The 24,137-nt window shown below is 38.8% G+C and overlaps 2 protein-coding genes across 2 annotated transcripts in view; one reads left to right on the top strand and one right to left on the bottom strand.

The window, feature by feature from the left end:
* The window catches only part of tenm1 (teneurin transmembrane protein 1), a 157,985-nt gene extending 143,670 nt beyond the window's left edge, over positions 1–14,315 (top strand). The window contains exons 27-32 of the mRNA XM_084414207.1: positions 27–286; positions 5,100–5,390; positions 5,863–6,253; positions 7,342–8,562; positions 10,880–11,022; positions 11,489–14,315. Of these exons, the coding sequence (XP_084270333.1) occupies positions 27–286; positions 5,100–5,390; positions 5,863–6,253; positions 7,342–8,562; positions 10,880–11,022; positions 11,489–12,250 (3,068 nt within the window). The 3' untranslated portion in view covers positions 12,251–14,315. The remainder of the gene's footprint in view (positions 1–26; positions 287–5,099; positions 5,391–5,862; positions 6,254–7,341; positions 8,563–10,879; positions 11,023–11,488) is intronic.
* Positions 14,316–15,581: 1,266 nt separating this feature from the next.
* Positions 15,582–22,740, bottom strand: sh2d1aa (SH2 domain containing 1A duplicate a). Its single transcript, XM_084413163.1, has 4 exons — positions 22,527–22,740; positions 22,225–22,420; positions 18,583–18,646; positions 15,582–17,842 (listed from the first exon to the last, which is right to left on the bottom strand). The coding sequence occupies exons 2-4, from the start codon at positions 22,359–22,361 to the stop codon at positions 17,720–17,722; spliced, it is 324 nt and encodes a 107-aa protein (XP_084269289.1). The 5' UTR covers positions 22,362–22,420; positions 22,527–22,740; the 3' UTR covers positions 15,582–17,719.
* Between the last annotated feature and the right edge of the window lie 1,397 nt (positions 22,741–24,137).

The following is a 24,137-nucleotide window of genomic DNA, read 5'->3' on the forward strand; positions in this document are numbered from 1 at the left end:
TTATATTACTCTTTCTCTCTGTCCAGCTCACTCTGTTAGTGTGTACGGTGTTCGAGATGACGGCTCTCTATGGGTGACATATGCCAGCGGGATGGACGTTACTCTCAGCACTGAACCAACCGTGTCATCGGGGTTGTTGCCAGGGGCATCGGCAGGCCTCGTCCATCCCACAGTCGGAAGGTGCAACATCACGTTGCCAGGGGAACCAGCTCACAGCCTTATAGAATGGAGACAAAGACGTGAACAGGCCAAAGGGAATTACACAGCATATGAACGGAGACTGAGGGTAATAATGTGTTTTCTGTCTAGGGTGACCAGGGTATAGCATGTTATGTGCATGGGGTACAATGGGTTTTTCCAAGATGTGTGCCACACATTGACCTTAATCACAGCACACTGTAAAAAAAAAAGATGATCAATAAGTTATGACAATATATGTTTTTACTTTGTTTTAAGTTATACAAGATTCAACTCATTTTTTAAGTCGGTTTAATGTGATTTAAGTTGAAATTACTTAAATATCCAAGTTCATTGTAAGGCTTTTTGTTTTGTTTTTTTTACAGTGCAGCACCATCTTTGATTTTAACGGGAATGAAAGTGAGGCTGTGAGGTTTAGACAAGCATCTCTTCAGTGAGATGAACTGTTATTTAATGCATTTTTGGATTGTTCTGCTGAAGAAACACTGCCAAACTATCTTTCTGAGGAATTTCAGTAGACAAAAAAACCCAGACAATGTAAGCTGTGGAAATTTATAAGTGATCTAGGAGCTTTCTACAGCTTTTTACGGCAGATGCCATTGAAAAAAATGGTAAGTCTATCTCTCACAGCCTCGCTTTCATACCTGTAATGGTGCTCCTCTGAATAAGTCTATTGTGAGGTGTTTACAGACTGAGATAGTAAAGTTACAAATCTTTGTTAATTTATGATTGCTCAAACACTTACATAAAATGCAATAATTATCTTGTGTTCACGTTTGTGCTGAACAGTTGAGTTTATAACATACTAGCAGGTATTTTTAACTAATGTTAACAATAGGAGCCTACTTATTGCATGATTAGTTTCAAGTGAAGCTGTCACAGCAAATGCAGCATTCATCATTGAGGTCAAGTCAGTGAAATTGCTTACTAAATGGAACCAAAAAAGATCCTGCTTCTGTTATTCATCCACTTCCACAGAGTTGCATTTTTTAATTTAATTTAAATTAATTTATTCCAGCTTTGGAATTGAACCTGGGTCGCTCTAAATCAAAAGTACTAATCTTGCCTCTCACAATGCATATTTCTAATAATAGTGCAACAGTTAGCTTTAATTAACACCATTGTGCGTTAAGCTTAAATTGCATGATTTTAAAAGCTTTATTTATTTATTTGACATGTTCATTGTCTTCCTAAAATGTGGGAGGAAACTCTGACAGAAGTAAAACACTGGGTATTGATTTTGTAAGTGATTTGATATGTGTTATTGAAATGTAAGCTTGGAAAACAGTTTTGTCTTTCGGTCTTTCCTCATTCCAGTAATCTACATAGAATCTGTACTTACCTGACTACTAATAGCTGCCCAGGACATTACAAAGATGGCCGCAGGGGACCTTAAAGGGACTTTAGCGTGGTAAAAATGGAAGAAACAGACTACATTACAGTAGATTACAGACTACATTACAGTAGATTACAGACTACATTACATCTGCTCTCTCTAATATTCTCTCTATATACCATATAACAGGCACTGCACAGTTTTTTTTTACCCTGCATTTCACACACTGTTCCAACTTCCTCTTAAAATAAACTCCTTAAATCTTTCTCTTCTCTATTTTATGCTCTCTAATATTCACTCTTTCACTGTTCAGTTTCACTTCTTGGTTGCAGTTTTAGTGTGCTTTACAGTCACTACAAATTACAATTGCAAATTAATATTAAAGCTGCAAGCAGCATTTATCGGGGTTCAAGCAATTAAGGCCTTTAAGGCATTAAAGCACAAAAGCATCAAAAGCTATTAAGTTTTATTTAGCAAGCATGTAACCACTGACATAATAGATGGAAAATACCATTTACAGCCAATACAGGCAATGTACCATAGGAAATACATGGTTTTAAAGCTGTTTAACAGTTATAGCGCCACCTATCGTCCGATCTCCATAAAAAATTTTCCGATAACTATTGATCTAGAGAGTCCAGAGAATTGTCCTAGACTGGTCTGGTTCCAATCGGGCGAAAAACCAGGGACTAGTTCGCAAAAGTAGGTTTTGGACAAAATGCGACATAGCAGAAAATTTTTCCTGGCTAAATCGAATTTGGAGATAGCCATTTGTCCGCCTTGAGCCAGGGATCACGGTGGTGTAAGGCACTTGAGTCTAGGTCAAACGGCCTAAGAGTTATGAGCGATTTTGTACTTTTGGTTGCTGTAGCGCCACCTATGGGCCAATCGGGGTCATACTCTGATAGGTTGTCCCCAAATTGAGGCCTACCATCTGGCCAGGTTTCACGTCTCTAGGCCTTACGGTTTGGCCTGCACGATGCGTTTTATGAATCCTTACAATTACAATAGGGTTTCAGCATTTCATGCTTGAACCCCTAATTAATAGAAGTTAACAGAAAATGTCATACAGTAAATCTCATTTTTAGTAGGATTTACTTTAAGTATAAATTCCTATATTTTTTAAATGTTGTAGATTTAAGTAGCAAATGAGAATTGCTATAATTATTGGATATATTTTGAGACAAAGGTCTTAATGATTTTCAGTTCAAGCTACTTAAAGCAACAGTTTTTCAATAACGGAAGAATATGTAATTAGGGTAAAAGGCGCCCCTGCTGTTGGGGTGAAAGGCACAATAATTAACATAATAAATAGCTGGTTGACTTTTCCATTTGTTGACATGACATGGTTAGATTCAGATGGTAAATAATATATTAAGTTGGGTGTCCACCTTAGTGATAATCACCATATTTATAATGAAACAATCATATTTAAGAATATGATATTAATCATGTCATATAATTTGTTGTTACCACTGTAAATATCAAATAATTATGGGATCTCCTTCAATGTTTTCGGAATCTTTAATTTTTAACATAATTTTGTGCTAATGATTTTCCGATGGTAAAACAAATTATATATTGTTGTAGTACTTATCAATATTTTGTTCATATTTTACAAAATTCAAACTCAAATGCAGTTACGGGGTTTTTGACCAGCGAATGTGGGCAAATGTGCATTTTGTCCATCATTAAAACGGCGCTGGCGGCATCACATTACATTTTCATCAACAGGTTACAAACAAGTTTGTTGTAGCTATATGGGTGCTCAGTTTTTCCTGTTGTAAAATACATTTGGCCAAAATCTTATTTTATAAAAGTTGAAATGCTACTATATGCACAGGCTATTTATGTGTAGGTCTAGGTTGGCTATGACTAGATGGGAAATGCTAGACCTCTCTCTCAGGTCCCACATGTCTCAGTCAGACATCAAATAAATAAAATATGAGCCTTTATAGACATAGGGTCCTATTTTAACGATCTGAAACGCAAGTATCAAACGCGAAACGCAAGTAACTTTGTGGGCGGGTCTTGGGCGCATTTGCTATTATACCGGCGGGATAAATGACTCTTGCGGCCGACGCAAATCTAAAATGGGTTGGTCTGAAGTAGCTTCATTATTCATAGGTGTGGTTTGGGCGTAACGTGAAATAAACCAATCAGAGCGACATCTCACATTCCCTTTAAGAGCAGGCGTGTTTGCTCCATGGCGGATTGCTATTATAACGGTGGATTTGCCAGGCGCGCGCCAGGAGCGGTTCACAGCCGAGGAGACCGACGTCCTCGTCAGGGCCGTAAAAGACAGAGAAGTGACATTGGGGATGGGAGAAACCCACCCAAATAAGCTTCGGTTAAACAGGCGTATAATAATTTGGGTAAATGTGTAAGCTAGATTTATGCCTATTTGTTATGCCTCGTGTGTTAATATTTTTCCTTGTAATAATGTATGATTTGCAAAAATTCCCTACCTGTGCACGTGCCTGGCCCTATTAATAATGAATTTGAAAAGTAGGTTTATTTTTTGAGAAAGGCACAAGAAGACAATGCCACTTTCTCACTGTCACTCATTCGGTGACAGACAAAGAGACAATGAGCTGCCAGTGCAGAGCGCATCTTGAACCTGACCCAAGATTTTTTCAATCTGACACAGTGGACAGTGCTTCATTCCATTCAAAGTCATATGTGGATGATTCCAAGTTGGAAAATCTGACTATACAGTACTTGATGAATGGAAGGCAGCATAAGTAGTCTGCCACTGTGCAGTATTATTAGGTCCAAACAGAATTGCATTTTACTTTGGATTTCCAAATATGATATAACCATATTTTGCTTGGGTTTGTAATTTGGTTTATTCTAATTATGCTCACAGAATTACTCTGGTCACAAGGGGCATGTATGTTAGTACAATTAATTGTAAAACTCAGGACCTGCTCAGCGAGCGGTCTGTTTTCTTTACTCAACTCTTCTCATTGCAAGGTTTTATAATGATACAGGGATCACTGAATTAATGTTATTGGCCTAATTCCACCCTGCATGCGTTATTTGCGGTGTTCCCATTTACTTTTAAGATATTTTTTACTGAATATTGCATGCAAGGTCTCAGTTGGATGTTTTCCCCATTTGCCTAATTTCTAATTTGTTAGTGGACGCCACACCTCGCTGCTGTAAAGGGCAGCCGGCTCAATTACTGATTCTAATATATTTAGCCAAATTCTAACAGGCATCTCTACAGGACATTATCTTTTTATGGGAGCAAAATCTTCTTGAAGCTCCAGACTCTGCGGTATGCCCCTTACAGTGGTAGACGGCCAAACCATATCATCTGCAAAGAGCTGGAAATTGATCTAGGAATCACAGAGTGAAATCAGGAGCTTCAATTCAATTGTCAATTCATTGATGTATATGCTGAATAATGTTGGCCATAACTGCAACCCTGTCTCCCTCTGTGCCCCTGAGAAAGAATTGTTCTTCTTTTATTGCCAATTTTATTGCACACGTTTCTGTGTACTCTGATGTAATAAGATCATAAGTTTTACCTTCTTTCTCACCCCCTTCTCTCGCTCAGGCTCACAACAGGAATGTGTTGTCTATAGACTATAGTCAAGAGAGTCGGGTTGGGAAGATCTATGATGACCATCGCAAGTTCACTCTGCGCGTTCAGTACGATGACAAGGGCAGGCCTGTGCTCTGGACCCCCAGTAAGTACAATCAAGTGCGAGTATCGTACTCGAGCGAAGGTCTTGTCACCAGCATACAGAGAGGCAACTGGACCGAGCGTAGGGACTATGATAACGGACGCATCATCACACGGACCTGGGCCAATGGGAAGATCTGGAGCTACACTTTTCTGGAAAAGGTATGTACTGTATGTGTGCCAGAGATGGGGCTATGCCTGTGTGAATTTAAAAAAAAAACTGCCCTGGTTGTATTTGACCCCAAAATGAGAAGAAATATCTTGTTTTATTTTGTTGTTTTTTGCATTCTAACATTATTTTTATGATAAGAGCCCAATTAGCATTACCATAATGCAAAATATCTCATTGTCTTTACTATAATAATACAAAATATATACATTTATTTAAATGTGTAAAATGTATTTGTAAAAAGTATTTAACAAGTATTTATTTTTAATTCTTTCTTTTTTTCAGATTTGTTTTTCAATTTATAAAAAATGTAATGCACAGAATAATACTAACTATTGAGAATAATGGGAATGAAAAAAAAGATATCCTTTCTGGATGTAAGAATTTTGTATTTTTTTTAAATGCGACATGTTCATGAGATTCTCTCTCTGTCCTCTATTTCTTTCTGGTTCTTCTCCTTCTCAGTCTGTTCAGCTGTTGTTACACAGTCAGCGGCGCTATACATTTGAGTACGATCAGACAGACTGTCTGCTGTCAGTCACCCTCCCCAGCATGGTGAGACACAGCCTGCAGACCTCTCTATCTGTGGGCTACTACCGGAACACCTACACCCCACCCGACTCACCCACCTCCTGCTTCACGCAAGACTACGCCCACGATGGGCGCCTGCTCCAGAGCCTGTACCTGGGCACAGGCAGGAATGTAATCTATAAATACAGCCGAGTGGCCCGGCTGGCTGAGATCCTCTATGATTCAACACTTATTACCTTCACCTACGACGAGGCAACAGGTGCTGTTAAAACCATCCACCTGATGCATGAAGGATTCGTTTGCACCATCCGCTACAGACAGACAGGTAAGAGCAGCACAAAAACAGTGTTATCTGACAGACATATTGACAGTAGGGCTGATTGGTGTGACCAAAATCGTATATCACAGTATGAGTAATTTTACATTATGGTATATATATATATATATATATATTTGTGTGTGTGTGTATCAAAAACAAACACAAGTGTAGCCCAATTCCCAAACAAATGACTCCTTTGAGTCAATTCTTTTTAGTGACTCAACAACACAGTGCTTTCAGTGTATTCACGAATTCCCGAACAAATGATTCTTATGAGTTTATTCTATTTTAGCGAATCAAACTGTCTGGTTGTTTTGTTGTGATTAAAATTATCTGATCATATGGTTAATGGAATTACAATTACATTTCAAAATATTTCTTTCTTAAACTAAACATTAAAGAGTTAAATTCTTTACGATTCCAATTCTTATTCATGCTTTAATTATGTTTGCTGTAAATTCACCATAAAGTGGTTTCTTTTTTAATAACCATGTGGTGCCCTTTTTGATTACTCCTAATTAATTATATTAAAAATGACACATACTGTACTCTATTAGCTATGCAAATATATCTACTGTAGTATAAGCGGCATTTCTGCCATTACATTTTATGTACTGTCATACCATACCAATCAGCTGTAATTTAAAGAAAGCCAGGTAATACGATTTTCCATACATTTATCAAGTTTTGCTGTAGCCAGTAACCAGGTGAAATGCTTACTTAAATTAGCAAAGAGACAGGTATCACCATGGCATCTTTGCACAAATAAACAGGTGAGGTGATAATCCCGTGAGACAGAGAGACAAGTAAGATGTGTGAGCAGTTGGACAGGTAAACAGGTTGTACTCTTGCACCAATAAACATACAGGCTGACATTTAATCTTCCTTTTGTCACTTCGCTTTCAATCCCCTACTGCTTGGCTGATCTAAAAGCGCTTTGAATCACAATCAGTCGTCTGACAGTGGGGGAGTTCATCCAATCTCACACTGTGGCGAAGCTGACTCTTGTTTTACCTAACCTCTGTGTGGCTCTCTGCTAACTTCTCATCTTATTTTTTTTCTTTTCTCTTTTTCTCTCTATTTCTTGGATTCAGGTCCTCTGGTGAGTAGACAAATATATCGTTTCAGCGAAGAAGGATTGGTTAATGCTCGCTTCGACTACAGCTACAACAACTTCAGAGTCACCAGCATGCAAGCTATGATCAACGAAACACCACTTCCGATTGACCTCTACCGCTACGTGGACGTGTCGGGACGAATCGAGCAGTTTGGGAAGTTCAGCGTTATCAACTACGACCTGAACCAGGTCATCACCACACATGCCATGAAGCACACTAAAATCTTCAACCCAACTGGGCAAGTAATCGAGGTTCAGTATGAGATTCTGAAATCCATCGCCTACTGGATGACACTGCAGTACGACAGCATGGGACGTGTCGTAAATTGTGATATTCGCATCGGTGTGGACAGCAACATCACACGCTATGCATACGAGTATGACGCAGATGGGCAGTTGCAGACAGTCGCCATAAATGACCGCCCACAGTGGCGTTACAGCTACGACCTAAACGGAAACATCAACTTACTGAGTCACGGTAACAGTGCACGTTTGACACCGCTACGCTATGATCTCCGTGACCGCATCACACGCCTTGGAGAGATCCAGTACCGCACCGATGAGGACGGGTTCTTGCGTCTCCGTGGCAATCTTCTCTTTGATTACGGTTCGAATGGACTGCTTTTGGGCGCCTACGACCGGGACAGCGGACAGAGGATGTGGTACCGTTACGATGGGCTCGGGAGGAGAGTGGCCAGCCGTAGTAGTGATGGAGCACAGCTGCAGTTCTTCTACGCTGATCTGATGGAACCGACACGGGTGACGCACCTGTACAACCACAGTAGTGCGGAGATCACTTCCCTCTATTATGACCTTCAAGGACACCTCATCGCCATGGAGATGAGCAGCGGCGAGGAATTCTATATAGCATGTGACAATGCTGGAACTCCTCTTGCAGTTTTCAGTAGTCGCGGCCACGTGGTGAAGGAAATTCGGTACACACCGTATGGAGACGTTTACCGAGATTCCAACCCCACCTTTCCTCTGGTCTTTGGCTTTCAGGGTGGTCTCTATGACTCTTTCACACGGTTGGTGCATCTCGGTCGACGCGACTATGACGTGGTAGCTGGAAGATGGACGACTCCCAATCACGAATTGTGGGCAGAGCTGAGTGTGAATCCCAAGCCATTTAATTTGTATTCATTTAGGAACAATTATCCTCTGGGAAACTTACAGGATGTAACCAAGTTCACAACAGGTAAGAAAAAAGTTCTGTGACTAATTAAGTTTTTTGAATGTACTTGCTAAAGTTAGATAAAACAGAAATATAATTATCAGAGAATCTTTTCCCTAACTGGCTAGGCACTTCAACTTGGAAAGTCCAATATGATCAGATTCACTTGTACTTTATGTAGAAATTATAAGCAGGGGGCCATAGCCAGTCAAGTGAAATAAATGTCATGCTTTTGGTTTGGCTTTGTGAGCTGTGATTGTGCTTTTATGCCAGTGACATTTCCCTAAGGGGAGATGAACAGCTGAGAAATAGCACATGGTAGAGCTGAGATTCATTAGTTATAGCTAAAGCAACGTGCTGTAGACTAATTACTAGGACAGTCTCCCTCAAGCTAACTAGGGTCAAGTGTCTTGCTCGAGGCTAGTTTGGCATTAGAACAAGGTCTTCATAAACCCAGAGTCAACACCATTTTAGAGAGGCTCTACTGTTTCAGTGATTGCAAAAGGGATGTGCAAAACAAAAAGGTTTGTTCAGTATGTAAATGTTCAATACATCAATCCCATATGTCTCACTGAATCCAGGGGAATTCTGACTCATGCTAAATGTTTTTGTCATGCTCATGGCCGTACATAGAGATTTAGAAATAGAACTCTCACTTTAAATTTTGAGCACTGACCAGCCATGGGCATATACTGTATGCTGTGCATAAACACCGCCGCCGGTGAGAGTGTCAAAATTTGTTCTGGCTGCCCTGTCACTAACGGCGTAGAAATATTTGTGGACGCTCTGACGTTATGACGTAGATGGAATGCTTGGTCTTTTTTGAAACTTTATTTAAAGGGGCCGCAACGCAAACAAGCATGTTGATCGTCGTTATATGTGCAGACTGACCACAAGTAGGGTGTAAGTTAACCTCATGGAATATTGTACATGTCAAAGTAAGAAATTGATCCAATAAACGAAATAAACCAATCAAAAGCCATTTGTATGGTGTGGCTTTTGTGTTCATGGTTAAGTGCTAGTCTAATTTGCATTCCCGCTGAAAAACAAGCGTTTTAGCACAAAAATGTTGCCTATAAATAGTGTTGCGCACCTTCTTATCGAATTGACATGATCAACCTCTCCTCCATTTTGCTTGGTAACTAATGTGGTCGGAACCAAAGTTTACAGGACTGCGTTCTCTGGAATCCTCTCAAGCAGAGGACTTCTACATTCTGATTGGATGCCGCCGAACCACGTCATAGCTCATTACCATAAAGTTTACCTGACTTCAACCCTCCTCGACGCCCACATCACCCAAGACGCGCCGCGCCGCACCGCTTCTCGCCGGAGCTCGCCACCGGCTCACATTGAAAATGATTGACTTCCGGCCACTTTGACACTATCGCCAGTGGCGGTGTGAATGCACAGTAATACAAAGGATGCAAATACTTGCAGGTTTCTTGCCAAAAAGAGAAAATTAAAGGAAGAAGGTGATGAAAAAAGATAAAATTGCTAACTATTTTTTCATTACAATAGGCTAAATGACTGTCCTATCCACAACCTACGCATTTGTCAAAGCCACACATTTTACCATGGTTACCCTGTCTACATTTTTATGTAGTTTTGAGAATAAGTGGATTTACTGAAAGGCTAAACTGAAAGTTTAAGAAAAGTTAAAATGCTAGAAAAAATTATTCACAATTTACACACATTCATTCTTAATCTTATGCATAATATGCTGAAAATTGCTCCGGTTGAGTTGTTTACAGTCCTGGATAGTACTGTCGGTCGTTTAACATTTCTATCGCTTCACAGTTTAGCTACCTACTTACATCTTACATCTCACTTTTGACCATTAAAAGTGAAGCGTTCTGCTGGAATTCACGCTCGCCTTTTTAAAAAGTAATGGTAATGCCCGCTTTTTTATTGGATTGTACGTCTCAGTTTCACTGTTAGAGCAATGATCAGCTCAGATGAGAAAGTCGGTTATCTTGGCGTTGTACAGTATATTTGCAGCACCAAAGAACAGTTATTATTAGGAAATTATTTTGCGACTTTTATTATATACCACAGAGGTTCAGACCTTGGGGGCCTCAATGGTTGGTACGGCTAGGGACGCATTCACACTGCATTACATTTTTTATAGCTGACTTGTCTTTTATGTAGCTCAGTATTTTCTGTAATATTGCATTCACATGAGCAGAACAGTTCCTTATGTAGTCTACACTAAAATTTCAGAGAATTTCTGAGAAACATGAGAATTTCTGTTGCAAGTTCTAAACCTGTAAGGCATTCTTTATAAAAAGCTAAACAAAAATCTTAAACGTCTTTACAGTGTTTTGCATCTGTTTCTGTACAGATATCAGTAGCTGGCTGCAGCTCTTTGGGTTCCAGCTTCATAATGTGGTTCCAGGGTTCCCCAAACCAAAGGTGGAGAACACAGAGCAAACATATGAGATGATGGCCACACAGATCCGCACACAAACCTGGGACACCAGCAAGGTAAGTTGAGGTTTCCCATAGCACAGCATTCATCGCCAACATAATTAGTCTGTTTAGTCTAGTCTTAAATGAATAGTTTACCTAAAAAAACTAATTTTCTTTTCTTTTTATTAACTTTTTCTTGTCATCATCATTTGTCAAGTTGTGGAACAATAATGATAATAATGTTGGTCCAAACTCTGACCTTTTTTTCTCTTTTGAACACAAAAGTGAAAATGAATCAGGATTGGGGCTAAATTCCAATATGACCAAAAAGCACCATAAAATAATCTTAAAAGTATTATGCAAGTCATATGATAGATATCTCCTTGACACATTCATGAAAGTGGCAGCAATGTCCAATCCAACTCACCGACTCAATCCGGTCATGTGGGTTAATTTTTTGGTAAACTATTCCTTTAAGAGTTAATTTTGTGCACCAGTCAAACAAGACTTATGATAACTATTTCATAACATCTCACCTCAGATTGTACTCGGCATCCAGTGTGACCTTCAGAAGCACTTGAAAAACTTTATTTCACTGGATCGCCTCCCCATGACGCCAGCCAATGGGAAAATTGGAGGTCGGCAGGGTCGCATGCCAATTTTCTCTGCCATTTCTTCAATTTTCGGCAAAGGTGTGAAATTTGCCGTCCGTGATGGAGTGGTGGCAACTGAGATAATCGGCGTGGCAAGCGAGGACAGCCGTCGTGTGGCGGCTGTGCTGAACGGTGCTTTATACCTGCGTGGCCTCCATTTCACAGTGGAAGGGCGTGACACACACTATTTCACCAAGGCCGGCCCACTTGAGGCAGATCTGGGAGTGGCCGGGGGCGGTGCCGGAGGCGGAGTCAGAGTGTTGGAGAACGGCGTAAACGTCTCTGTTTCCCAGATAAGTGCTATGGTTGGAGGGGAAATGCGGCGATTCGCTGACATTGTGCTCCAGCAGGGGGCGCTTAGCTTTAACATTCGCTACGGAGCATCGCCGGAGGAAGAACGCACACGTGTGCTGGAGGCGGCACGAATACGAGCTGTGCAAGGGGCATGGCTACGGGAGCAGAAAAGGGTCCTGGAGGGGGAGGGCGGAAGTTTGTCATGGACTGATAAAGAAAAGGATGAGCTTATTGCAGAGGGCCGTGTCTCAGGGTATGATGGGTTCTACGCTCTGCCCGTTGAACAACACCCTGAGCTCGCAGACAGCCCCTTCAACATTCACCTGATCAGACATGTGGAAACTGGTCGCAGGTAACAGCGGCACTTCAGCACACCTCTAAACGCCTACACACCCCTTTATACACTCCAAGCTACCACATATCTCTTCAGCTTTTTTTTAGAACCCCCAACCAAACAAAGTGAGAAAGACTCTATTGCCTTTAAAATGTGACAAATGATGGTATTGATTTTGCATTTGTTGATGCACTCTTGGCAAGTTCAGATTCCTGTTTTTCGGTTTTGTTTGTTTCTTGTCCTTCTGTTTTACAGTGGCTTAACCGTTCTTACTAAAGAACAAGCCTTGCTTGCCAATCTGAAGGCACAGAGAATGATTCACCTGTGACTGTTCTAGACATACATTAAGGAGTCTTCATCTCTACACATGCTGATTCTCTCATTCGAGCGTGTACAGTAATCAATCGACTTGTCGAGTCAAACTGGTTATGGCATTAAATCGTGCAAACCTGAGGGGTTTCCTTGTGATTTCATTGAGCTTTGTTAAATGTTTCCGAATTTTCAGTCGATTTGCATTCCAGGATTTGCGGGCCTTCAGGGCCCTCGCAGTTCAAATGACCTTCCAGAAACCCGACGTTTAAACAGAGATCTGGAACTGTCAAATTCACAACAGCATTCTGGATTCTTGGAGAATTATCTGACTCAAAAGTGTCACAAAACTTAACCCCTTAGCAGCAAGAGATTCACAGTGTTTGGAGTCTTGGCAAGAGCTCACCACCATCTTGTGTTGTTTCTGCTTAATCAGTGTTGACGAAGCTGAGAGAATTACACCGCTGCTGTGGAAGACAAATGTGTTCTTTTTTTCTGTGCTAAAACTGTACAGTTTACTTTTCTTTTTTTTTCCCAAAGTAGAAATAAATGAAAAAAAATTATGTGGAAATTGTGCCTTCCTGGTCTGCTAGAAACGATCACATGAAACGGGCTTAGACATATTGTACATAATCAACTTCAGTATTCGTCACATTGCCTTAGTTATATGCAATTATTTATGTTTGTTTTTTGTTTTTTATTTATTTACGTTTGGGGTTTGGCTTGCAGGAGCCCAAAACATGAATGCTAATGCCTGTGAGGTGAATTCTTGTAAACATACCCCAGGATTTATGGATTTATGCCACACAGTGGTCCCAGTTTACAGTTAATATGCTGCTCTTTTTTTATTTTTTGTCATGTGATTTCACTGTTTTTCTGTTGCTTTTGTTGCACTCTAATGTGAAACTCACTTCACGTGTCTGTCATTTTGGTTTCTGAATGAGTGTCAAAGCTCCAACGGTTTGGATTTTTCCATTACTTTGACTGGTCATTTTCCTTTTTTCTGATCCCTCTCGAAACTAGAAGGAGGCTTGAGGAGGAAGATGTGTAAGGAAATGAAAGAATCACCTGCTAAAGAACGGTATTTTTGTCTTTTCCAAACTATTAAAGTCTGCAGCACTGTGGGTAGACGTTCTGTGTGTAGGACTCTTGATATGGACTTGTATATCATTAATGGACTATTGTAGACTGTTTATAGATACTGGACTATTTATACATGACACTCAAAAGAATTAGGAGTAAATGTATTTTCTTGTGAATTCTGTGGATATGCTGTACCATCAAGCTTTGTAATCTTAATCTGAGATATATATTTGCACTGAATATAAGGTGGAGATAAATGCATTAGACAGAATTTTTAGAGTGTGCAAATATTTAACAGATTTGTGCGAGAGGTGCTCTAAAGGCACGTTATGTTTTCGATATTTTGCAGATGTTCATTTCAATTGAAGTATGATTACTTTGCACGAGGAAAAAAATTGTGGCAGAAATATTTTTATTTTTATCTTAGTTTGCATCTTTGTCATTATCACAATCATTGCTGAAGTGAAAAAGGAATATGTAATTTTTTTCATGATCAAATCATCTTCCTCTCTCAGAAGTCAAGTACTAAAAAAAAAACTTCAGTGTCCTCTCCTTGGCCAAACAAGTTTCTGTGGTGTATATTTGGCTGAAATAGGCCTTTATGTACACAGATTAATGCAGTTTGTTAAACATGCCTATTTAAAAACAAAGTACTTTGGGCAGTGGCCTTTTTATAAATAAAAATGCAAATTTAACCCTTTCTTCTGTGTTGCGAGTATGTGTGAGTATTTGCACAGAACAGATGAAGCACTTGTTCACTCCAGAGTGATTTATGATTCATTTGTAACCTTTATATCTTGCATTTGTTTCTCAAGAGGAATGATCATGTTTTATATCAGTTCAAAGAATCATAAAGATTCAAACAGAACATCATCTCTTCTGCAAATATTTTTTGAAAAGTACATTATGCATATTATATATATTTTTTTATAACATCAAAAAGGCTTTGAATTTCATTACAATAAATTCTTTGAAGTCAAAACTATTTTGTTTTTAACGTTAGTGTGATAGCATTGTTGCAAGAAGCGTTAGACAGAAACACTTGTTATCAAACATGACAAACTTTCATTACTAGACTGAAAATAAGATCTGGCTTTGTTCAAGGCCTATTTATCTCATGGGTTTCTCTGTAGTGATCTATAGATGGCTATCTGTATTTGCTGATGCTGTCTGAAGTGAGTATTGTTGAAACTAGTTAATTAAGTGTGCTTGCTGAAAGCAGCACACTTATTGTTCTTCTTATGTTTTCTTATTATTATTATTATTATTATTCCCGGGAGATACATTTTGGCCAGCTCCTGCGCCTAGGCCCTTTGAGACAGAGACACCGTTCCAACTTTAAAACGTCCGGTCAGTACCGGTGTCCATGTCGTTCGTCCGCCATATTGGATTGAACAGAAAGCGAAACTAAATTTTCACAGGTCACAAATTTGGTCCGAACTTCACGAAACTGGACGTACATGATCCTTGGACCAAGCCTCACAAAAGTTACTAGAAGGATTTTTGATTTTCGGAAGCGTTTGCCCGTCACAGCCAAACGAAATCGGTGGCGTAGTCGCCAAAACAGGAAGTAGTTCATATTTCAGGAACGCTGTCACGTATCGAAACCAAACTTTGTACATGAACTCGGCACTCCAATGTGAGGATGTACAAGATCTGAAATTTTTTTTTTTTTTTTTTTTCAGGCTAATTGACAAACCCATTTACCTATGACTATGCAAAAGAGTTTCACCTCACACTTTTAATGTTAATGCATTTAGACAGTAGGTGGCACTGTTGTATTACATTTCACAGAGCTGCCAAGTCAGTGAATAGACTGCATTCGTTTTTACTAGGTTTGTCTTAATAAATGCAGGGCCTGAATTTCGTTTTTTGAACTGGGAGGGAATTCCACCGCTTACATGGGTCACATGGGGGGGATCTAAAGATTATGGGGGGGGGAATAACTTTTGATGCATTGGTCTAATTTAATCATCTTCATTTATTAATATCTACAGATTTGTATGCATGAATTGTGCATTTCCAGTTCTCAAAACAGTTAATAACAACAACAACAAAAAAACTTTATACAAAATACATCATGCTCTTCTTCGCTAACCGAACAATTCATTGTCTGTGGCTGTGTTTGTGCGCGCGGGAAATATGCTGCGCATAACAATAGAAAACCTGGAGAAACACGCAGTCACATGCTCAAACAATCAACAACGTCGCTCTAGATGTGTAAAAACAAGTGGAAAGCGCAAGCGCGCCGCTGTCTCCTTTCCACAAGCGCTTGCTGTCCCGTGGCGTCTTTCGTTGCTATGCAACCATGAACTGCGCTCTCCATGATGACAAGGAAGTATCAGCAAAAGATTAATAGATTTCTAGCCCTTGCATTAGCTTTACTACTAGATATATTTATGGAGATGAAAAATAATAAGGCATTTTAAGCTGCCCTGTACAGCTATGATCAGCTGTTCGGCCGAACATTCAATGCTGTTGCGCTGCAAGCTGATCAGTTGGTTCGTTGCTGCCGCACTCTATCACTCGCACACCATAAAGAGCAAATTGTTTTTTAATGTTTCAATTTCGTGATTAAAACGACATAATTTGGAAGCGGATAATTTCTTCACAAACAGCTCATTATGACTCAATGTTAGAATGCTGCACCTACACTCGATAGTGTGAATAAGATCAGCGCAACGCAGACCACTGCATTGACAGCGTGAAACATATGCTCTGTCTACGGCCAGGGCTCAGCGGAAGACAGAAAATGCCGGTCCAGCGCTGATTGAGGAATTAAATTAGAAAATAAAAGACAGTTTGACATCTTTTTTCTCGCATCTGTGAATTTATGTTTTAATCATTTGTTCTGAGATGAAGCGAATATATTTGTGCGGGAATTTCTCGCACTATAAAAGCTAACCTTGTGGGAATGGTTTAAATTATGCGCAATCCCCACATTCCCGCACCGAAATCCAAGCCCTGAAATGGCAGCGGGATGTGTAACTCTAGCATATGGCACATATGTCATATAAAGTTAGGCAAGGCCAAACAGCGTTATCCATGTTGTTGCGATTGCATCGCTAGAGTAAGCTAATAGTGAAACTGATAGCGTTTTTCATTTAATTACAATATGAGGACTGACGGTAGGCTATAAAAATCAGCGTTTCTGTGTAGGTGATGACAACCATCTTGACAGCAGCAATCAAAGCATCGCTAATTACGGTAGACCTTAATTTGAGATAGTAAATTTGTTCCTAATCAAAGGGAACACTCAACCACAGAACAGCTGGGTGAGTTTTGTATTGGCTTATTGGATACAGTAAATGAAGACTGTCAACTTCTTTTCAATAGGCTACTATTTCATCACCCAAAACACTCCCACTCTCTGCTGTATATTCATAACCAATTATTTCAAAACCAACAACCAAGCCACATAAACAATGCCATTGGCACTACTCCACATTGCAGACATGTCTCCTAATGCACGTAACTTTTCACCTTTTTGCACAATCTTGAAAAAAGTACTATTGTTGAAATTCTCAGATCAAGCAAACTTCAACGCGCCCTTATCCACTACCTGCTAACGTTAGTGAACCGCACCCGAGCAAGCACACTTCGCAGTTCCTCCGGAAATGCGTTTTTCTAGTTTAAGGTGGTTCTTTATTTTAAAAATCCTCTGAAAACATTGAAGAAAACAGTTGGCAGACTGACAATACACAGTATTGTACAGAGATGTACAATATAACATACAGTAGGGAATAGACAGTTATTTCATATATATTATAGCTGAGCATTTGTTGTTACAATTATTGTATAGGCCTATGCAATTACTTTTATATTTGATATTGATATCGACTTGAAAGGTAACAACCATTATTTTATTTAAATTGAAATCATTAAATGCATTTCAATGGTTCCTCCTTCCTGATATATCTAATTCACTTAAATATATTTTTTTTTTACAATTTACAGCATTTTTACAAATTTTCTACAATTTACCCTTGGCTTAAGAGCCCCCACCTCTATATGCAAGGATATTTTCTCAGACATAGAAATACTCATGCATGCATTTACAGCAGGTAGAAACAGTGAGGTGTTTGTTTCAACTTGTGTGTTATTTTTTAGGTTTGTTCACAGGATACAGAAGAGGAACAGAGATGCCTTGGCCTGGGATCTTAAACGCAGCAATGAGGTTACTGGCGTTTCGAAAGAGTCGTTCCTTCATCCCAGGAGCCATCTGAAAAAATAATGAAATAAAAAGAAAGACATTTTAAAGTACTATACCTTATACATAATTTTTTTTATTGTACAATTTAATAGAAATGGTTATTCTAAGAAATAATATATACAAACTTGTGGTACTACCATATGATCCATGCATGGAGAAAGTGTAAAATATAAATAAACTAAAAGAGCTTTGTGGGATTTTGCTTGTGTGCCTGGTGGTTAATGCTGATCAGTTACAGTAAGCACAAAGATATGAGATAAAACATCACCTTATGTTGCTCATTTTAAAGTGCCTGTTTTAATTTGATAAGGAACTGTTTTTGGTTTCATAGTGAACCAAAATGCAAATGTTTAGCAGCATCTCAAAGTGTGTGAGGTTTTTGCACATCTTGCCTTTCCTTAATGCATATGAAATGGGCTGTGTGGGTGATACTGAAACAACAGATACACATTGGCAATTCTCTGGCTGTTAATTTGTGTGGTGAGCTATGAATACATGCGACACACTTGACCACAAATAGAAAAAAAAAATGCCCCTGTGTACTCTGCAGTCAACAGTATATATAGTGTAGTTCTCTTGTTTATAAAATACTGTGACAGTGGCATTAAATTTTGCTACAGAAATGGTCACACATCATCACACACTACATAAGTTAAGACAGAAGTATCTGTTTTTACAAAATTAGATCTAGGCCTATATCCAGGTTTCACTTGAGGAAAGATACAAAGCTCTATTAAATCTCTTCGTACCTCTATTGTCCAGAGTCCATCCTTTTGTTTGAAAACTCTGTAGGTGTAAATCCATCCATCACACCTGGAGATTTACACACAGTTATTATTATGATAGGCTAATAGATAGTATAGAATAGTATTGTATAATAGATAGTATAGAATAGTATTGTAGCTATTACACGCCTGTCTAGAATGCTTAAGTCTGTAGCTGGTTGCATAAACTACTAAGACTAGTCTTGCAAGTCCATCCATCTTCCCTTATTCAACTCATTTGCAGGGTCCACTTCACACACATTTGACTTGGCACAGGTTTTTACACCCGATGCCCTTCCTGAAACATTCACACTCACACACACCCCTACATGCATCCAATCCACCTAACCCGCATGTCTTTGAGTTTGAACTGTGGGGGAAACCGGAGCACCCGGAGGAAACCCACGCTGACACAGGGAAAACATGCAAACTCCACAGTCCACACAGAAAGGACTCCTGGCTCAGCCAGGGCGCGGACTCTTGCCGTGAGGCGACAGTGCTACCCACTGAGCCACCGCCCTAAGACTAGTCTTACAAGTGCACATCATTTTTTCCTTCAAGACTGATCATAATTTTTTTAAGTAAAAATATTAAATATGGATTGGTCTCATTAGAATCCAAAAAGTAAGACTGATTAGCCTTCCTAATTGCAAAGTTGGTCAGACTAGTCTAAGAGGCAATGGCTGCGAATAATAATAATTAAAAAAAAAGTATGTTCTCTGGGCTGCATCCGAAATCACATACTTCCCTACTATATAGTAGGTGAAAAACAGTATGTGCGTCCCAATTCGCATACTATCCATCCTAAATAGCATTCGAAAATAGAATTAGTACATCCCAAATCGTAGTATGTTGAAATGAGTGTTCCAAAGATACCCGGATGGTCTACTATTTCCGGTCAGAATCCGAAGTGCAGATCGATGCACACTCTAACGGCTAATATTGCCCACAGCCCATCGCGCGTTGGACGAGGATTCGGTTAGAACTACAAACACGAGTGAAAGTGTTAAAAAACTACAGACATGGAGGACGCGCGAGTCTGGCGGTTATGTAGATAGGTTTAGATAAAGGGGTTTGAGTGATTAATTATCAGTATCTAACCTGACGAAAATGTATTTATTCAATGTTGTCTACATTATATTGCATCTGCAGATGCATTGTGAACTTTTGTAAAGATACGTTTAGCCATTAACTTTTAAATGCATCATATATTCATATTGCAAGCACTCGGAGAGTCTCCGCATGAAAGACCCACGACTGGCAGATAAACGTGCAAATACATTTCTCTCCGAAACGGTAGGAAATTCAATTAGATTGAATGGAGGATTTTAACTGTGACAAGATGATTGACAGGGCAGTTTGCGGTGACAGGATGCACGCGACAGATCTGTCCGTTAAGTAGTAGGCTATGTCCCAAAGCTTGCCTACTCTTTTGCTACACACTCAAAAGTATGTACTTTTTCTTCATAAAAGTACATACTTTTAGGGCGTAGTATAAGTAGGCGAATTGGGACGCAGCAAATGTGACAAAAGAAGTATGACCGAATTCACAGTGGTCATGAAAGATTGGGCAAGTACCCGGATGACCTACTACTTCCGGCAAGATTCTGAAGAGTGCATTTTGATGGACACTTTACTATCCCACGAGGCCACAGGAAAGGAATGGCAGTGAAGGGACGCAACTGATGCTGGTATGTCATGGCGAATGACATAACTGGTACATGATAATGACAACATGGCGAATGTCCCTAATGAAAAAAAATCTATACCAAAATGTAATTAAAAAAACATTTATTTCATACTAAGTATAGGCTACTACAAATCTATTAACATATTTACTGACGTATCACTTGAGACTTACTGATATGAATATTATAATTAAACTTTATTTATAGTATGCTACTTCTTTTTTGCACAATGCACATTTCTTAATATTAAGCCTAGAATGTGTTTTAATATCACGGATAGTATGATCTCTGTATAATATCAGTCTTTAAATGCAAGATATAGAAAGTACATGCGAAAGGGTTAAATGAAATAAATTTAAACAGTCTTTCCTCCAATCAGTCAGTGTAAAAGCAAGTGTGTTAAGTTTTCTGACTTTGATGTCATCTAGCTAATCGTGCTAATAGGCTTCTTTTAGTGATCAAAAATGCTAAAATATACACTGCAATTATTTAAACTACATAGATATATAGATAGAAACATTATTGATCCCCTTGGGATGTTTATGAAAACATGTCACATTATGAAAATATACACTGGACATGACTTTACCTGTTAGCTGTCTTATGTTTTTGATCAGCCGTTCTGAGAAGTGTGAGAAAAGCTAAGCTCGGGGGTGGGGTGGCGTGATATTGGGGAGGGGCCCAATAGGAGTGCATTACAGGAGTTGGGGAGTGCATTACAGCACATTTGACACATTTTACCTCAAAACAAAATACAAACTAAGTAAAAGTAGCCTGATAATATTAATATTAATAATAATAACTTAATTATGAATTAGTTAATAATAGTTCATGGTTAAAAACAACTATTTTTGCAATATCTAAGCAGTTTCTTCACATTACATCTCAAATCTGAATATGACATTGAATTGCCCATGTAGGAAAACTTACAAAAGCACATTTATTTCATGTTTGTACCTTGTTTAGTCAAAAAGATATACTGAAAAATAGATTTTAGCCTGGCGGTGGCGGCCATCTTGAATTTCTTAATTTTGAGGCATTTTGGGGCATTTTTGAGCTTCATATACAGCAGATTTGGATTCAGCACCCCTTAATACCCCTAGAAATGTTGTATATTATAAATAATCACAAAATGCCTTCAGGGTTCTGATTTTGTGAAAATGGACCCTGTCAATACTTATCACAACTCGAATCACTCTCTTGTTTCTCTCATATTAACGCAAATTACGCCATCTCGAGTCTCAGTAGTCTAATCGACTGTAGTGACAAATAACCTCAACGTGCCTCCGTACTATTAGCCTACTGTTGTTTTGTTGCAGTTGTCGATGTTTTGTACCTTGTAGTAGACAGTTTTGTCTTAACGAAAGCTTAAAGGTAATATACAGATAAGATAATTTAAAGTCAAATGAATATTTCATGGCAATGTAAATGAGTTGCCGTTTAATAAGTGGGAAAATGTAGGCCTATACAATCTATCTCAAAAGTTACCTTGACGTGGAGCGAGGTTTTCATCCTAAAGGGGTTTATTTTGCGATTATAACGACTGACTACATTATCCCTTAGTTAATGATGCGAATGTTAATCACAGCATGCGAACTTGTTAAATTACTGGCAAGTTGCCAACAAATATGATAATGGCACAACAGTTCTCAAGTGGTTTTAGACGTAACATTAGCCTACTTCAGAAGTGGTGTACCAACACAGTAACACAAATGGTACAAAAATGGTTAATGATAATTTTGAATGACAAAGCCTTGTTTATTTTTGTTGAAGGTGTATTTTCTATATCCTTAATTGTCACCAATGGGGCAACAATCAGAACTGCGTACAATTGATAACCACGGCACTGTTACGGCTTTCTGCACATAACGCTACTCACAAGACATAGATGCAGTAATGTTACTCACTCACAGCACACACACGCAGTAATGTTACTCACAGCACACACACGCAGTAAGTCCCCGCGGAGCTCATGCTGTCTCTGATCAGATAGCTGCCATCTCTGCCCGCTTCATTCAGGATCTCTTCTGCTTGGCTCTTACTGATGGCTCCATGATACTCTGCCAAATCCTCCATTCTATCTCACTGTCTTTAGCAATTAACGTTACACACTGACACCACAAGAGCTGACCTCGCTAAAGGAAGTCAAGAGATGCTGTGAGTTAATGGAACTGATCCAGTATCAGCTGCAGCAGATGTCAATATGACACATTCGGTCTGTTTTTAGAAACACTTACTCACCTTTATGCAGCAATTGCTATCGGTTTGAAATAGATTTCCTTAAAGAGCCATTTTATTATTCTAACTTCTGATAATTTATACATATAGACGAATCAGTTTACCTGTTTTCCATGGATTAAGAGCTTTATAACCTAAACCACGTTAGTGCTGTTATATTACTGATGCAAGAAAACACGACCATTCGCAGCAACTTTAATAACTTGGTTCCTTATACTTTAAAATTATGTTCCAAAATATCACCCCATGAAACTGAGCATTTCAAACTCTTCACGTGAGTAATCTTTTGATGTAATGTGGCCGAAAAAAAGTTAACTGACTAAACTATGAAGTGTGGGGTACTGCACTACACTACTGTGTCCACGCGGGGGCACTGCCGGTCCGTAGCAATGTTGTAACGACACTTAGAAAACTTTTTTTCTTTTCTTTCTTGAGTTAAAAAGCTTGATTCTCCCATTTTCAGGTCTTTAAAGTGAAGAACACAATAACTGTCTAATAACACATAGGCTATACAGAATACACAGGGGCTATAAGCAGCAGCTGCAACAATAAAGAGGTTGGTGTAATGGATAATTTAACAAAATACAAAAAAAAATAATTTAAAAAAGCAAGAGAAGGGTTGCTTTTGGCATTATTTATATAGATACAAGTAATTGATTACACTTTGCTCATGAACATTAGGCTAATTGTTACATGACATTCGACAAGTAGCCTATTGCTAATTGTGCTAAAAAGAATGTCATTAATTAGCTGGCAAATAAAGAAATGCTAATTTAAGGAAATCCTACTATACATTGTTCATTAATGAATAGGAATGAACATTTATTAAGTGCTGCTTTATTTTATTGGTAACACTTTACAATAAGGTTCATTATTATGACCGCCGCTAGCATAGCTAGCGAAAGCGGTCATATAGGGATTGTCAAAGTTTTTTTTTTTTTTTTTTTTCGTCACCTTACTGAATTTTTCGTCAACGATACCAGGGACACCGAAGCACCGGGGAACATGAAATTTGGTGGGCATGTAGCCCCACTAGACTTCTAAGGAAAAATTTCGTTTGGTCCCCGGGGGCCCCGGAAAGCCAGTGTAGGCCTGAGCGGCGGTCATATTTTGTACCGCGATGCGGTACATCTAGTTTAACATTAGTTAACTACCTTAGTTTAACATGAACTAAGAATGAACAATACTTCTACAGCATTTATTAATATTAGTTAATATTAATTTCAACATTTACTAATATATTATTAAAATCAAATGTATTTGTTAACATTAGTTCATGCACTGTGACCTAACATGAACAAACAATGAACAGCTGTATTTTTATTAAATCATTCATTGTTAGTTCATGTTAGTTAATACATCAATATTAACTAATGAACCTTATTGCAAAGTGTTACCATTTTATTATATGGAATACATAAGCATTAGGCTAAGTTGGCTATTCATTTTAATTTCACATTTCTGAAGAAAAAAAAAAAAACATCTGAAATATTGTAATATGTTTTATATAATTAAGAAAAATCATTCAACATCAACCTGACATTTCTTAGGCTATTGAAAAGGATATGGGTTGTCTTTATCCAAAACCTGATGAGGGTTTAGTCTTAAGAATCT

The sequence above is a fragment of the Rutilus rutilus genome (genome assembly GCF_951802725.1).
Source record: "Rutilus rutilus genome assembly, chromosome: 7".
Lineage (NCBI taxonomy): Eukaryota > Metazoa > Chordata > Actinopteri > Cypriniformes > Leuciscidae > Rutilus > Rutilus rutilus.